General features: G+C 59.7%; 3 protein-coding genes across 15 annotated transcripts; 2 read left to right on the top strand and 1 right to left on the bottom strand.

Moving 5' to 3' along the window:
• Positions 1 to 2618: 2618 nt before the first annotated feature.
• SCGB1C1 (secretoglobin family 1C member 1) lies at positions 2619 to 4287 on the top strand. The gene is made up of 3 exons (XM_008506435.2): positions 2619 to 2673; positions 3529 to 3728; positions 4168 to 4287. Exons 1-3 carry the CDS (start codon positions 2619 to 2621, stop codon positions 4198 to 4200), a joined length of 288 nt encoding a protein of 95 aa, XP_008504657.1. The 3' UTR covers positions 4201 to 4287.
• A 936-nt stretch (positions 4288 to 5223) lies between these two features.
• Positions 5224 to 9584, top strand: CIMAP1A (ciliary microtubule associated protein 1A). Of its 2 annotated transcripts, none has more exons than XM_070564639.1 (7): positions 5224 to 5398; positions 5805 to 5921; positions 6142 to 6342; positions 6792 to 6893; positions 7083 to 7204; positions 7990 to 8130; positions 8598 to 8926. In XM_070564639.1, the coding sequence occupies exons 2-7, from the start codon at positions 5813 to 5815 to the stop codon at positions 8685 to 8687; spliced, it is 765 nt and encodes a 254-aa protein (XP_070420740.1). In that variant the 5' UTR covers positions 5224 to 5398; positions 5805 to 5812; the 3' UTR covers positions 8688 to 8926. The 2 variants fall into 2 exon arrangements, with proteins under 2 accessions (XP_070420740.1, XP_070420739.1); XM_070564638.1 differs by having other exon boundaries at positions 5226 to 5398; positions 5730 to 5921; positions 8598 to 9584.
• Positions 9585 to 10417: 833 nt separating this feature from the next.
• BET1L (Bet1 golgi vesicular membrane trafficking protein like) lies at positions 10418 to 15952 on the bottom strand. 12 transcript variants are annotated; one of them, XR_011524033.1, is made up of 5 exons: positions 14761 to 15445; positions 13634 to 13725; positions 13296 to 13352; positions 12796 to 13153; positions 10418 to 11213 (listed from the first exon to the last, which is right to left on the bottom strand). XR_011524033.1 is itself a non-coding variant. In XM_070564636.1 (5 exons), the coding sequence occupies exons 1-4, from the start codon at positions 15443 to 15445 to the stop codon at positions 12867 to 12869; spliced, it is 966 nt and encodes a 321-aa protein (XP_070420737.1). In that variant the 3' UTR covers positions 10418 to 11213; positions 12821 to 12866. The 12 variants fall into 12 exon arrangements, 6 of the variants coding, with proteins under 6 accessions (XP_070420737.1, XP_008543057.1, XP_008543055.1 ...); XR_011524034.1 differs by having other exon boundaries at positions 12821 to 13153; XR_011524035.1 differs by having other exon boundaries at positions 12796 to 12998.
• Positions 15953 to 16102: the final 150 nt, after the last annotated feature.

Below are 16102 nucleotides of genomic sequence, written 5' to 3'. Positions count from 1 at the left end.
CGCAGCCAGAGGTGAAGACCCCACCTGGGGAGCAGGGACGGAGGGCTCAGCTGGTGAGCAGAGGAGGGTCCTCTCCCACAATGTGCAAAACATGCCCTACATGCCAGGAAATGCAGGCAGGTGGCAGGTTACTTCTGAAGACTTCACTTTCTCAGCAAAACAAGAGCCAAGGCAGGGGCAAGGTGACAAGACAGGCAGTGTGACAAGCAGCCACCTCGAAGGATGTGAGGACACCACTCTGGGAATCTGGAAGTCAGTAAGGACCAGCCCCTGAGGTCCTGATTGAAGTGGGCACACCCTGCTGAGCTGGCGGGTGGGGGAGAGGAAGAGGAGGGTTGTCCAGTGTGGGGAGACGGCAGAGGGAGTGAACAAGGGAGTGGTCGTAACAATGATACAGCAAACCCAGCCCAGGGGGATGGGAAGTCTGTGCAGACTGGGATGACCTGTCAGGGTAACTGCTGGGCACCAGAGGCAGCGAGCTGAAGGACAGAGGAGATGGTCAGAAGAAGGGGCACCTGAAGTGGAAAGTTAGAAGGGAGTGCAGTTATTGGCATTGTTGAGACTCGCAAATAGCCCCGACAGTGGCTGACTGAAGTGTGTGGAGGCCAGGGGAATGAGGGTTAGATGGAGTAGCTACGCACACAGCGAAGTCACCAAGAATGGCAACTGGAGTAGTGAGCAGAGCAAGGCAGAATCTAGATGCTCCAATCCTCAGCAATTGTGAGAGATGTTGGAGATTCTGTAGCTGACGGTGCCTGGGAAGGGCTGCGGAGCCACATCTAGTGGCACATGCTTCCAGGGGTTTAAGGAAAAACTACAACCTGAATGCTGCAGGGGTGGGAGGGCGTGGAGAGGAAGGGAGTAAATGCTGGCAGACAGTCCATCAGAGCCAGCCCCGTCCACCAGAACCATCTGGTGGGATTCAGAATGACAGATGTCCAGGCCCCACCACAGGGACCCTGCTTCCACAGGTCTGGGCCATGGTAAAGCCGAGGGGTCATCGCTTTGAAGCATGGGCCCAGGTGCTGCAACAAGCACCAGAGAACCACCGAGTGAGAGCAGGCAGTGGGTCCATCCGAGCAAAGGCGCAGGCGGTGGGACAGCCGCCCCAGTGAGACAGAACCCTGGGGACTCCAATTTGCCCCGGGCATGTCTCGCTCAGGCGGCCACATTGTTTTGCTACAGATGACCTCATTACTTGTTATTTCTCCTATGTTCTTGGAATTCTGTGTATTAGTAGCTTATATTATCTATGGATTTCATTTCACGTTAGCAAAGGGGATTCCAGAATACTCGTTACAAACAGGTGCTGGAGGGGCTGGCCCCGTGGCCGAGTGGTTAAGTTCGCGCGCTCCGCTGCAGGCGGCCCAGTGTTTCTTTGGTTTGAATCCTGGGCGCGGACATGGCACTGCTCATCAAACCACGCTGAGGTAGTGTCCCACCTGCCACAAATAGAACGACCCACAACAAAGAATATACAACTATGTACTGGGGGGCTTTGGGGAGAAAAAGGAAAAAATAAAATCTTTAAAAAAAAAACAGGCGCTGGAGTGGGTGAGAAGCTCCGTGTGTTCAGGAGGGCATAGGACAAGGGGGTCTGTGACAGACTCAGGGGCGAGGGGAGGCAATTGAGGGGCAGGGTGACAAGGGACACGGTGGTAACCAACCCAGACAAGGGTGATCTGGTGGTTTGAGGGAAGTGCAAGTCGGTGCTGAATGAGGAGTCCCCCCAAGGCTAGGTAGGGGCTGAACCCCTGGGTCCTAGAGGACCCTGCAGAGCAGAGGAGCAGGCCGGGTGCACAGGAGGCCATCAGCCACCAGGTGGCAGCAGGGGACAGGAGGAGAGGGCCAGGCCCTACCTTGGGAAGGGAGGGGACTCCGGGACCTGGGAAGGGCTGCTCCCGGGGCAGGCTGGCTGGGGCCAGGTATCCCACCTCCTTGCTCCATGATAACATAGGACTGTCTCCCCCGATCCTGGTCTCCCTGGCCCGGCCTGGCCACAGAGAAGAGCTGTGTATCCAACCACAGCCCACCTCATGCCCCACAGTCAGGGCTGGTCCAGCCCCTCACCCCTCCTCTCCCTCAGGCCTGCCTTTCATCCTCCGGGAGCGACTGCCCACTTCAGGCCTTCTGTCACCCTGGGCCCATCTCACACCACCCAGATCCACAGGCCCAGGAAGTCCCTACCCCTCTGCCCCATGGAGCCCTCCAGGCTGACCCACAAGGCAAGCAGAGCCGAGTGGGGATTCTCACTCCAAAAGAGAGGCCTGGGCCCGACCCCAGAGCCTGTCACTCTCAGCCTCAGGCCAGGTATGGTGAGAGGACACCAGCTCCACCGTCCTTCCTCAGTGACCAGCTTCTCAGTGACATGGCCCCCTCACCTATGTCCACTCCCCCAAAAACCATCTGCCCACCACCCCTCACACAGCACCCCAAGTCCGTTGCTGCTCAGCACCCCCAGGGGGCCAAGGATAAGGATACACCCTGGGCTCCCCACCTGTGTTCTCACTGGCCAGGTCATGATGGGCAGGTCCGGCCCGCCCCTGGGCCAGGTGCCACCTGTGAGGAATAAAGCCACGGCTGCCGAGGTGGCTCCAGAGGAAGCCCCGCTGTCGGCCATGAAGGGGAGCAGCACCATCCTGCTGGTGGCCCTCACCTTGCTCTGCACCTGCAGTGAGTCTGACGGTGTCCAGCACACTCTCCGCATGGGGGATGGGTGGGAAACGGGGAGCTAGGAGTCCAGACACTGTGCCCCTCACAGTGAATCGTGCCCACCTTCCCAGGTGCCCACCTGCCTCCAGTACAGAACCGGGCCGGGGCCAACAGCCCTGGCACCCCTGCCGACCCCAGTTCCCTCACAGCCCCACCTAAGCACGAGACCAAGCCCAAATGACCCAACCCCAGGCCAGCTCCAGCCTCTGCCGCAGTGGCACCATCAAGCCCAGCATCACCAACCCAGCCTAGAACAGCCTCACCCCAACCCTCCAAGCCCCAGGCCAGGCAACCTCGAGGGAAGGGAAATTCCTGCCACATCAGAGAGGGACTTTCCTTCCCCAGTGATGCCAGGGGACCCAGAGTGGAGAGAGGCAGCTGAGGTGGGGGCGGCAGGAGGGGTTTGCAGCAGCTGGACTTGGGGATGTTGTGGAGGAAGATCTGGGGCGGGTGAGGCAGGGTAATCGTTGTGGGACGCCTGGGGCGAGTGAGACAGGGTAATCGTTGGGGGATGCCTGGGGCGGGCGAGATGAGGGAATGCGGGGGGATGCCTGGGGCGGGCGAGATGAGGAAACGTGGGCGACGCCTGGCTCGGGGGAAATGAAGGAATCGTGGGGGACGCCTGGCTCTGGTGAGATGAGGGAATCGTGGGGGACGCCTGGGGGGGGGATGTGTGGGCTGATAGGGAAGGGCTGGGGCCAGTGTGTGGGTTCACAGGGAAGGGCTGGGGCCGCTGAGGGTGGCGCACTGGGAGGTCTGGGGCTGGGATTGAAATGGAGCCTTTTGTCCTGGTGTCATCTCACCCCCACGCTACAGAGCTGGCCACAGGAGAGGACAACAATGAATTTTTCATGGACTTCCTGCAAACACTGCTGGTGGGGTCCCCAGAGGAGCTCTACGAGGGGCCCCTTGGCAAGTATGATGTCAATGCAGATGCCAAGGCAGCACTGACGGAGCTCAAGTCCTGCATAGACGGTCTTCAGCCTGAGCACAAGGCGGAGCTGATCAAGCTGCTGGTACTGTGGCCGGGGGCACCCCATTCCCTAAAGGACTGCAGCCCTAGCAGGACCCACAGCCCTGCTCCCCAGGCCCTCCACCAAATGCTGTCATCCCTGATCACCTGTCCAACACAGGCCCCCACAGCCTACCATACCACAGACACCCCAGCCTGCCTCAGCCAGCAGAGATGGACATCCCAGACCTCACTGTCTACAGAGCAGCCCTCGGCTTCCCCCTTCTCACACATACATGCAAAAGCACACATGCACACAAGTGCACACAAATGCAACATACGGGCACACAAACCACTTCCCCAGCGGCAAGAGGGGGACCAGCCACAATATGCCAGAGCCCACCATCCCCCCAGAGGCTGGGGGGGCCTGTTTGCCTGGTGGAGCTGTGACTCTCTACTTACTGATCACCAGCCTTCTTGGCCCACACGTGTCTGCCTTCCAGGTGCAAGTGCTGGGCAGTGAGGACGGCGCCTAGCAGACCCCAGACAAGGCTCCAGGCAGCCATAGGACCAGCTACAGAAGCAGCCACGGCCACGCTGCCCCATGACCACTTCATCACGTGTAAATTTATTCCCAAACTGTCCAATCAATAAAGCCTCCTGCAGCTCAGGCTCTGGCTCCTGTCTCTCCCCACACTCAGGGACACAACCACAGGCACACGCATACATAGGGTCATGTGCGCAGAGCATGCACCTATGAGTAACCTTACACAGGACATGCAGGCAGGTACACAGAATGAGACAGACAGACAGGCAGATGTGCAGACGCAGGGAGGCATGCGGACGTGAGAAGGTCTGCAGAGGCAGTGGTGGGAGGCAGGAGCAGGGGTTCAGAGCAGAAAGGGGCAAAGAGCCTCAGAAAGAAGATGTGGCCAGGGCTAGGGGGACAGCTGGGTGACCAGTGCTCTGCATCTAAAGGCTGTCATTCCGAGACAATAAATACACACAATATCCACATGGCACGGGTCCAGGGGGTTGAGAGCAATCTCTCTCCCCAAAGTCACCCAAGGAAAGAGTCTGCCTGGAGAGATGCAGACCCGAGCCGGAGCCCCATGAGGAGCCCTGACAAAGTCAAGGACACTTGCTCACAAGAATGCCAGTGGGACAGCAGGGTCTGAGATAGGTCCCATAGGAGTGCCACGCCAACTCCCGCCCACCCCCAACCAGCACAGACTCTACCCTCACTCTGGATCCCACAATCCCCAACAGCCAGAGCCTTCCTGTGCCTCAGTTTCCCCAGCTCAGTAGTCTCCACTGGAGGCAGGGCAGAGTAGGTTCAGCTCTGCCCCTCATGACCTTTGCTCCTTGGCCACCCCAGCTCTGGGCCCATGGTCTCACTGTCCCTTTTCCTGCCCTCTGCGCCTCTGTCCTGCCCACTATCACGAGGAGCAGAGCACTCCTAGGATCAGAGCTGTGCCTGGAAGGGCTGGGAGGCCCTCAGGCCGAGGCCATTGTTTCCATCACAGACAGTGATCTAGAACCCACCATCCCACAAAGCCACATTCTAGAGCTCAGAGGCCGGGACCCCTCCCCAATCCTCGAAGCCCCTGGGAGGAGAGGTCTTCCTCTCCATGCTCCTTTTTCGGGAACACCCTGGCACCAAGGATGGTGCAACAGGACCGCCTCTGAGGCTTGGTCTGTAGGTTGCTCTGAGCGTTGCTCCTGGACGAGAAGGTAAGGGACCCTCTAGAGAAGCCCTCCCCGCATGGCACAGCCTCAGCCAAGAAGCTCCACACCTTTGCCTGCTGCTCCTTACCCAGTCATGCCTGGGGTCCTCTGAGTAGAGGAACCTGCCCAGACCTCCTTAGAGCCAGAGAGGGGTGGCCAGTGAGGACCTGAAGAGGCAGCTCTTCTGGGCTTGTTCACGAGGGTCCGACACTCGTCTTGGGGGTTGGTGAAGGCATAGCGAACCACGATTCCAAGCAGAGGCTCCCACTGCCCTTAAGCCTGGGCCCCAGCTTGAGACCCTGCTGAGGAGGCTGTGGCCTGCAATTCTGCCTGTCAGTGGGGGCAAAAGCACAGACCGGGGAGAGGCAGCTGGGGCTTTCCAGCACCTGGTCACCCTCCCGTCCACGGACAGAGCCAGCCATGGCAGAGGAGGTATGGGTGGGCACCTGGAGGCCACATCGCCCCCGGGGGCCCATCATGGCCCTCTACAGCAGCCCTGGACCCAAGTACTTGATTCCACCTACCACGGGTAAGCACCAGTGAGTGCGGGAGGGAGCTGGGCGAGGGGCAGGAGCCAGGTCTGAGGTGGGACTGGGGAGGGCCTGGTGGGGCCTGGGGAGGGTCTGAGGTGGGCCTGGTGGGGTCTGCCGCTCATCCCTGACTCCCAGCCCATCAAGTGTTCTGGAGTCAATAGGGTGGGGAGAAGGGTGGGGTCTGGCTCCAGGGTATTCAAAGCCCCTTCCCCACAGGCTTCGTGAAGCACACACCCACCAAGCTTCGTGCACCAGCCTACAGCTTCCGAGGGGCCCCCATGCTCCTGGCAGAGAACTGCTCCCCTGGGCCTCGCTACAGTGTGAACCCCAAGATACTGAGGACTGGAAAGGACCTTGGCCCTGCCTACTCCATCCTGGGGCGCTACCGCACCAAGACCACACTGACCCCCGGCCCTGGTGAGTGACCTTGGCCCAGCCCAGCCCAGCCAGTAGCCACTGCATGTCCTGGTGAGGCAAGGGTGTGAGGGAGCACACCCATCCTCGTCCTCCTGTCCCAGCTTTCTCCTTGAGGGAGATACCATGAGGCCTGGGAGCTGCTGACTGTAAAGCAGCCTCAGAGGCCCTTGAGCCCAGGTCTATCCTGGGCTTTTCTTGGCCTGAGTCCCTGTACCAGGTCCACATCAGACCCCACTCTCCCTCCTCAAAAGTGGCCTTTGTCTCCCGCATTCCCGCAGCCAGCCTTTCCATCCTGGACACGCCCTGACCAATCTCAGTCACCATCCATGTTGGGGCCTGGAGGCCCCATGCCTGCAATGTTGGGGGGTCCTCCTTGAGCCCCAGAGCCAGGCACCTGCATGGATGGTCCTTGCCCTCCCAGCACCTTCTCCACTCCTTTCCTCCCCTAGGTGACTACTTCCCAGAGAAATCTACCAAGTATGTGTTTGACTCAGCGCCCAGCCACTCCATTTCTGCCCGGACCAAGACCTTCCGAGTGGACAGCACTCCAGGTCCGCAGCAGCCCCCACAGCCCACCGCCAACTGGGTCGGGGATCCCAGGTGGGGCAAGTGGGGCAGGTGGGGGTGAGCAACCTAATGGCTAGTCTCCTGGAGCTGGAAAGTCCCAGGGAAGGAGCTGGGGGAGGTTCTGGACACGGGACCCTGTCCAGCCTGAGACTCAGTGCCCATGCACCCTGCAGGCCCTGCCGCCTACATGCTGCCCATGGTGATGGGGCCCCACACTGTCGGCAAGGTCTCCCAGCCCTCCTTCTCCATCAAGGGCCGCAGCAAGCTGGGCAGCTTCAGCGACGACCTGCATAAGGCAAGGGCAGAGCCAGGGCCGACCACTGCTTATCCCCGGGAGAGATGGCTCAGCTGACCCCCTCTCCCAGAACGCAGGACCCAACCAGCCTAACCCCACCCTCCTAAAGTCCCTCAGCTCTTCATCCTCTGGGTGCCTGGGCACTACCTCTGCCCCCTCCAGTGCTGAGGGGGGCTGACAAGGGACAGGACACAGAGGCCAAGGCCTGGCAGGGAGACAGTGACAGTGCTGAGGAGGACTGAGCAGGAAAGGGGTTTAGGGAGCGCTGCTTGGAGGGCGAGGAGCAGTCTTAGAGAGGGACACGCAGGAAGCAGATGAAGAGAAGCAGCTGTGGGATACTGGAGGGGAAGGTCCTAGCTGCCTGCAGAAACAGCTGATGCAAAGGCCCTGGGGGGATGTGTGGCCCAGAGCTTGCGCAGCCTGGGAGACTGGCAAGGTGGCGTCACAGCATCACGACCTTACTGGCCCAGCCCAGCACACAAGCCTCAAGTCCAGGACAGCCTCCCAGCCAGGAAGGGCCTGTCTCAAGCACACTCACAGAAGGGAGGAGCCTGGGGCTGGCGCACACTTGGGCATTATTGCCATGGCAAGGCTGAAGGAGGGTGGTGATGTCCCACATGGGGAAGGGGTCCCACAGCACTGGGTGTGACTGCTGACTGGAGATGGAAGGGGCCCAACACACAAACGCACAGTGACTGACCCCCACTGTCCGACGCTGGCCCCCTGCCTTCTGGGGTCACATGCCCTGGCAGGCAGAGCCTCTCTGAGCCTCTTTTCCCTCCCAGACCCCAGGTCCTGCAGCCTACCAGCAGACCGATGCGCAGGTGACTAAGTTCAAGGCTCCACAGTACACCATGGCTGCCCGAGTGGTGCCCCCAGGGGACAAGACTCTCAAGCCAGGACCAGGAGCCCACAGCCCAGAGAAGGTCTGGGAAGGGCACAGCCCAGAGGGGTGCAGTGGGGAGTGGGGGTGACATGGCCACCACCAGAGGGCACAGCCCAGGGGGGTTGACTTTGGGGTCATGGCACTGGGGGGTTGGGTTACAGGGCACAGCCCGGGGGGTTGGGAGGAGGGAATGGCCCAGGGGGATGGTAGAGGATGGGCCTGTGAGCCTGCATGGGTCACAGCAGCCATGCACCCTCAGAATGCTGTGCCTTTCTGGTACCTGACCCTTTTCTCCAGCTGGCAGGCTCTGCATCACCAGACAGTAGGGACAGTTAATGCTGCTGAGTGCTCACCACATGCCAGACTCTGAGTTCAAAACTGGCAGTGTGGCCTTTGTGCTGGTACAGCAAGGTCACCGTCAGCAGCCCCAGCTCCAGCCCCAGTGAGGGCAGAGCCTGCAGGTGGCGGCAAGGTTGCCAGTTCCTCTCATAGCCTCTGCTTTCCCAGGTGACAGTGACCAAGCCCTGCGCCCCCATTGTCACCTTTGGCATCAAACATTCTGACTACATGACACCCCTGGTCGTGGACGTGGAATAGCCTTGGCCCCCACCCCAGCCCGCCTCCTGAGCCTCTGTATATCACATTCCCACAAGACTCCCTGGGCCACAGGCTTGGGCCTCCTCCACCAGCTGGGCTGCAGCCAGCTTGGCCCTGCAGGACAGAGCACGCTTGTTGGACAATTGTAACCAGTTATTTTTTCTATGCAACTTTCTCCTTTGCTAATCTTGTTTCCTGATGTGCCCAGATATTTAATAAATCACAGAATCCATTAGCAATGGGTTTGTCCTAGGGGGAAGGGTCATGCTTTTCCAGAACAGGGCCCCCATGGGCTGCAGTGCCAGCCCCGTCGGGTCCCATCCTGGCTTCGAGGCCCTGGGGTATGAATACAGAGAGGGGAGGGCTCCAGAGTGTCAGGCCCTGCCCAGCCTGCTCTCCTGATTCCCTCTGCCTTGAGCCCTGCCCTCCAAGTTTTGTTGTACACCCCGAAGATGATCACACCTGCATCCGTCACTCCCATGTGCTCTCCTCCCTGCATGACTCTCCCCATCGGAGAGACATGCTGTGTGTCCCTTGAGTCCTGTGACCGCCCTGAACAGTGATGCTGCGTGACTTCTGGGACCAGGCCACATTAACATACAAAGGAAACAGCTTCTGCATGGGTATGCCCCTTTTGCACACCTCCAGCACCAGCCACCGCATGGTGAGGAAGCTCGACACACAGCAAGGCCAGGTGCAGCGGCCAGGTAGTCAGTCCAGCTGGGCCCTCAGCTCACACCAGCAGGAACTGCAGACGTGAGCGAGCCTTCGGGCAATGGCACCACCCGCCTCACAACTGGGCGTTGATATCCTAGAGCAGAGACATCAGTCCCTGCTCTGCCTGTCACAAACTCTGAGCACAGTAACTTTGGGACATAAATTGTTACTGTAATGTTATGTGGCTAAGTTTTTTCTTTTTTTCGAGGAAGATTAGCCCTGAGCTGACTACTGCCAATCCTCTTTTTGCTGAGGAAGACTGGCCCTGAGCTAACATCCATGCCCATCTTCCTCTACTTTACACGTGAGACGCCTACCACAGCATGGCTTTTGCCAAGCGGTGCCATGTCCGCACCCGGGATCCAAACCGGCGAACCCCGGGCCGCCGAGAAGCAGAATGTATGAACTTAACCGCTGAGCCATGGGGCGAGCCCCTGTGGCTAAGTTTTAAGGCTACCTGTCACACATCAAAGGTAACACAGGAAGCATGGGAGGACGCGGGCAGGGAAGGTGGTGTCTGAGCTGTACCTGGAGAGGCATTCCAAGAGGCTGCAGAGTCCAAGGCCAGACCTCTGGGTTTCACTCCACCTTGGGGAGAGGTCACTATGGACCTCAGGGCAGCTGTCCCTGTCCGTCACCCCTGTGGGACAGTCGGCTGTAGCTGTACAAAGCACAATACAGCTGCTGACCCTCACTCAGCTGTGACCCTGCCAGGCCACTGCTCTAAGCACCTCACGCTTATCCATTTCATCCTTAAGAGATAACGCCATCATCAGCCCCACTTGAGTGACTGAAACTTGGGCAGAGAAAGGTTGACCAGTAGGAAAGGGCAAGCATGTGACCACCCTCCCAAGGGGACAAATGAGGAGGGGTGCAGGGACCCTGGTGAACCGGAGACGGGGAAGGAAGGAGGGTCTAGACAGTCAATGCCCACAGCCAGTCTGTCGACCATAGTCAGTTCCAGACAAAACTCTCTCAAGCCAGCAGGGAAACAAGGACACCAAAGACTAGTGTACTTTGTCATGAAGCTGTTTATTCCAACCTTTAGTGTTAAATGTCTTGTCCTTGAATTATGGGACAGGACCGGGCAATCTGTTCCCACTTGGCACAGACTGGGGACCCAGGTCCTTCTTTGTTGTCCCAGTATCGGGATCAATGTCAGCAAACCCTAGTGATCCACAAGATGAGGTGCTGAGGGCACAGGGCCGAGCAGAGGGAGGCAAAGACCCCACAGGAAACCCTGCTCTGCCACAGTGGCAGCAGGGCTGCCACGCCCCCTCCATGGAATTCATCCCAAAACAACGAGAATGAGAAACAAAAAGCAAACCTGAAAGGAACTAAACCCCAGACCCCAAGAACTGGCAGGGCTGCAGGAAGCCAAGGAGATGGAAGTGGGGAGGCAGAGACAAGAGACCTGAGGTGAAAACGGAGGTCTCAAGAGAGCAGCAAAAAGCACTTTCCAAGGTCACCCTGAAACACAAAATCTAACTTCCGAGTCTGCACTGGCAAGACGAGCGGACACAGCACAGCAACGGCATCCTCGGGTGTGACGGACTTCCCGTGGCTGAGCCAAGCTCTCAGGAGGTGAGGTTAGACCTCAGGCCCAGGAAAGGCAGGGGATGCAGAGCTTGGGTTCAAGTGTGTCTGCAGGCCTGTGGCAACACTGGATGCAGACACTGTGCAGGCAGTGGCTATCAAGCTTGGTGACCAGTGGGCAGGTCCCCAGGACAGGTGTGATGAGATGAGCAGAAGGCTAATCCAAAGCCATGGTGACAGTGACGCTGGGGAGTGAGGAAGGACCACGAGAACCTGTGAAGGAATGTCGGGAGGGGGAAGCAGTCAAGCCCGAGACATGGAGGCAGGAAGATCGATCTCACTGGGTGAGAATCGAGCACACTGGAGTGGGGCCCTCAGAAAAGAACACCTGGAGGGGTGGGGTGATCAGAACACCTGGAGAAGTGGGGCGACCAGAACACCTGGAGGAGGGGTGCGGTAATTGGAAAAGAACACCTGAAGGAGTGGGGTGATCAGAACAGAGCACCTGGAAGCAAGAAGGTGGGATCCTCCTCCTCCAGGAGGCTGAAGGGCCCAGCCAGGTGTGATGGCACGGAGAAGAGTGCTGTGGTGAGAGGCTGGGCTGCTGGAGGGAAGTGGGAGAGGAAGGGGAAAGGAGGAGGACAGGAGCAGCAGCGGCACCAGGAGGCAAGGTGCCCGGGGATGGAGACCAAAGCAAAGGGGCGTCAGGAGCTGACAGGTACCAGGCTGTGGCTGACACGTGGTCAATATGTGTGACCACACAAGGTGTGACCACGTGGGTGCGTGAACAGTGAGCCAATAATGACTGGGAAATAAGGGAGTGACTGGGAAGGCAGAAAATAAGAACAAGGACAAGGAACAACACAGAGCCGATAACTCATTTCTTACAAGTGTTTTCATGTGAAAACAAAGCTGCTGGAATCTCACTGTGGGGTGAGAAGAGGCCACTGGTCCAGCTGGACTTGTGGTTCGGTTGGTGCGAGCATGGGGCTGACAAAGCGGGTAGTGAAGGCCCAGGAAGAGGTGGGCAAGGAGGGCAGTCTGCAGAGGCTGGGGAGGAGGGGGTTGCTCAGAGCTCCCTCATAGCAAGGGGAGATTTGCTGTGGGAGGAAGCGCTGGACTTAGGGGAAGGGAAATTGCCTAGTGATCCTAAAGAAGTGACCTATGGGTCCTATGAAGAGAATCCTTACAGGGAAGCCTCCTGTCTAGAAACACAGAAGGACCCCCACACCCTTCCTGACTCTGAAATGCCAAATGGGCCTATTTCTAGACATCTTGTCTCCGAAAATACATCTTTGGTGCTGGGAAGACCTTGCATCCTGAGAAAATGCGAGTGTCTGCTCCTGGATACATGGCCACGAGATCCAGAAGGATCGGGGCCCAGCGCCTTCAGCCAAGACTGCAGCCCACTCCTTCATCCGCAAGCCCCTAAACTTCCCCGAGGGTCGGGCTTCAGCTATGGGACTGGAGAGCAGGCACAGAGACCCAGTACAGGACTCTCAACTCCCACTGGTCTGCCCATGCTCAGGATCCCTGGTCAGGAGTCACTGCCACCTCTGGTCTGAGACCTGGTCAGAGAAAACAGTGCTGATTTGAGGTTCACAACCACACCCTCTTCCTGTATCAGCTCCAGGCACCTCAGATACCAGACATGGCCTTACCCAAACTAGCATGGGACAGAGGAGCCTGGAGACGTCAGTCCTGAGGGGCGGGGGAAGGGCTGCTGGCCACAGGTGGCCACATCCAAGATCCCTAGCTGCTCTGCTCAGACCTGGCTCTGCTGGCACCTCTAACACCTGGGCTGGCAGAGGGGGCTGAACTTTGGTTTCCCCAAAGGAAAGGGCCTCTTGCACACCTGGGACCAACCAACATGAGCTCACTGGGTCAGAAGCAGCCATGGGCTCCCAGCCACAAGGAAGAAGATTCCTAAGCCACGATCATCGTTTCAAAGGAGTATTTTGTAGAAGGTCCTCTGGAGCCCAAGACATCAGGCAGGGTAAGACGCTGGTTGCCCCGTGCACCCACAGAAGGCAGCTCCCACTGGCTCACGTCCTTGCCCTTGACAGAAGGTAGGAGAGGATGAAGAAGACCACGATCAGTCCCACAGCCACACCGCATAGGAGCTTCCGGTTGTCTCGCCCAGACCGCGCCATCATGGAAAAGCGCTTCACACTCCCCGTGAGCAGGCTCGTCATGCTTGTGAAATCCGAGTCCTGAGGGAGGAATCCCAGCACCATCACATGAGTGCAGCCTCCAAGACCCACGTGAAGATGCTGCAGGAGACATGGGGGCCTGTATAGCAGGCGAAGTGGGGCAAAGGTGACGAAAATATTCACACATACCACAGACCCTTACCATGCCATCCAGGTACCGGTTCTGGTCCTCTGCATCCCGATCGATGTCCAGGGCCAGCTGGTCAGGACAGAGGGATCAGAGTCAGGCCAGGGAAGACACACAGGATGGTACCTGACCCCCTATAAGACCAGCAGACCCTGCCAACTACTCTGCCAAACACAGTGCTGCCAGCAGAGGTCAGGAGGTCCAAGTGTCACCTGGGCCTCACACAGGTGAGTGCTTCCACGGATGGGACAAGGAAGATGAGAACTACGTGAAACCCTTCCAGGCCTAGACCCTCCCTCTGATCCCTGCTCCAGGGTGCCAGGTGGAGGTGAAACGGGAGGACCCCCACTGACCGATTTGAGTCTGGTAACCTTGGAGGCCAAGCTGTCAGCCATCCGCTTGTTCTCCCGGTCTAGGATCTCCTCCACAGCGCCAGGGCTCTGAGCTGCAGAGAGAGGGAGACTGAGGAGTGCATCCACCCACAGGCACCGCCCTTCATCCCTGCATGACAGCCCTTTGTGGCCTCAAGGCTCTCACTACAGTCCCATATGGCTGACTTGGACGTCTGGGGGGACTGAGCCCACTTGGGTCTGATGAACAAGTCCAGCCCCAACCGAAGGTCCGGTACAAGGACTTCACACACGAGACCGCCTGCGTAGACAAGTGTGTGTGGGCACCCATCACATGAGCACATGCCCTGGGTACATGCCCAGGCCAGGACGGATGGGCACCCCCAAGATGTACAGCCCCAGAGTTCAGCCCAACTGGCATTTTCTGATACTTTGTCACAGAACCTGTACCATCTCTCCACAGATGTCACCACCAGTGTACATGAGGCCTTTCTCAGAAAAAAACAGTAAACTCTGGCACAAATCAAGAAAAGACTGTGAGTGGTGGCCTGCAGGGATGACCTGTGAATTCGGTCCTCAAAAGGTGACAAGTAACCACGGAGGAAACAACCGAGCACAGCTCCCCAACACCCAAAACTGGGGACGCTGAGGTCGATCCCGAGGGCAGGGCCTAGGCCTGCTGCCTCTGCATCCCACACAGGTCCTAGTACGACAGCCAGGGCACTGTGCTTGCCGAGACCTGGCCCATGACTAGGGCTGTGCCAGGTGGTATGGAACTGCTGTCACAGCAGGTGGGTGAGAACCGCCTCCCCCAAGTTCAGAGTGCAAATGTGCCCCCGGCCAGATGCCTCAATAGGACCCATCTAACGGGGGCGCAGCTCTAGAACTACTGATGTGCACAGACCCCACAGGAAGGGGTGTCAGCGTCCTACCAACCACTTCACGTTAATTCCTCAACGGTCACAACAGGCCGGTGAGACAGGCAGACGAGGACGGGGCTCCCAAGGGCAAAGGGGGTGCCCAGGGCCCGGGCGCCACGAGGCCTTCTTGGGCCCTCCCACCACACACAGCCTCCCTCCTAGGGGCGGCCTCCGGGCCCAGGCGGCCGGCCGAGGCCCGGGCAGAACCACCTGGCACGGGCGGAGCGGTACGGGCTCCGGGCACGCAGACCCCGCAGCTTCGCGGAGCAGACGCAGGGCCCCGCGACCCCTCCACGGCGCGGCTGGGCGGGGCCCGCAGGACCCGGGTCTGCTCTCCCGCGCTCACCCCGCGCCCAGTCCGCCATCGTGCGGGCTCGGCTCCAACCTCCTCGGACGTGGCGCAGCCTCGGGAAAGAAACTTCCGGCGTCGCCCCTTCCGCCTCAGGCCCGCCCCTTCCGTCCGAGGCTCCGGCTCAGGGCGCCGAGGAGACGCGGTGGGCACGGAAGTGGCCTGACGTTTGTTCCGCCGCCCGACTCGGGCCGCTTGGGCGTTAGGTTTTTTAACGCCAGTTGCGGCTTCGAGAGACGCTGTCGCAGCCACGCCCTCGAGGGCGGTGTCAGGTCCTAACTGGGAGGAGCTCACGGGCCCTTTCCGGGCCGAGAGGCGGGGCGGGGTCGCGACGCAAAGCCGCCCCCGAGGCCCCAGCGGAGCTCGTGCCCGCGACGAGCGAGCGCGCAGGGGACGCCAGGGAAGCCCCTGGAGAGGACGCGCAGGGGGCGCAGGGCCGGGGCAGCGGTCGGGGCGCTGCCCCTCCACCAGGCGCTGCCCGAGGGCCCGGCGCGCTAGGCAGGGCAGGAGAACCGTGCTTCTGTCGCCGCCACCGCAGTGGGGCATCTGCTGTGTCACTCAGTCCTCCCGACGACCCGCTGGAATGGCGACTTCGATCATCTCTGCTCTTCCAGGCCGGCCGTGGGTCCGAGTTCCCAGGGAGGAGGCCGCCGCGCACGGCCGGGCTCTGCCTTCCTCCTAACCCTAAACCCTGCTCTCAGCCCCCACGGCCATTCCCGCCTGTGCCTGATGCCCTCCCCAGATCCTCCAGGCCCTCTCCCGTCCGCACGTCCTCAGATCCCTCTGCAGCCGCCAGCCTCTCCTTTTCCGCTCACAGCACGGTGCCTGCCTAAAATCGTCCCGTGTGTCCGTTTGTCCGGGTCCGTCCTCGCCTCTGGGACAGACGCTCCACGGAGGGAGGGGCCTGCGGGTCCTGTCCGCCAACATCACCAGCGCCTCGCGTGCAGCAGGCACTCAAACACCCGTTTAACAAGCCAAGTGGTGCGGGGCTGCAAAGCCCGTCCCACCTCGGCTTTACGCGACATCCTGTTCCTTCTGAGCAACAAGAGGAGCGCGGGGTGTGGGGGGGGAGGGGCAGGGGCGAGAAGCGGAGGGTCACTGTTCGGCTCAAGGGCGTCTCGGCATCTGAGGTCGGACGATCACAGAGTCGGATCTTGAAGCCTGGGCGGCAAAACCTTCTGGTTCCAGCGGGCTGTTCCACCT

Source organism: Equus przewalskii, chromosome 11 (genome assembly GCF_037783145.1).
Source record: "Equus przewalskii isolate Varuska chromosome 11, EquPr2, whole genome shotgun sequence".
Lineage (NCBI taxonomy): Eukaryota > Metazoa > Chordata > Mammalia > Perissodactyla > Equidae > Equus > Equus przewalskii.
Note: the sequence above shows the minus strand (reverse complement) of the source record. Positions and strands in the feature narration are given on the sequence as shown.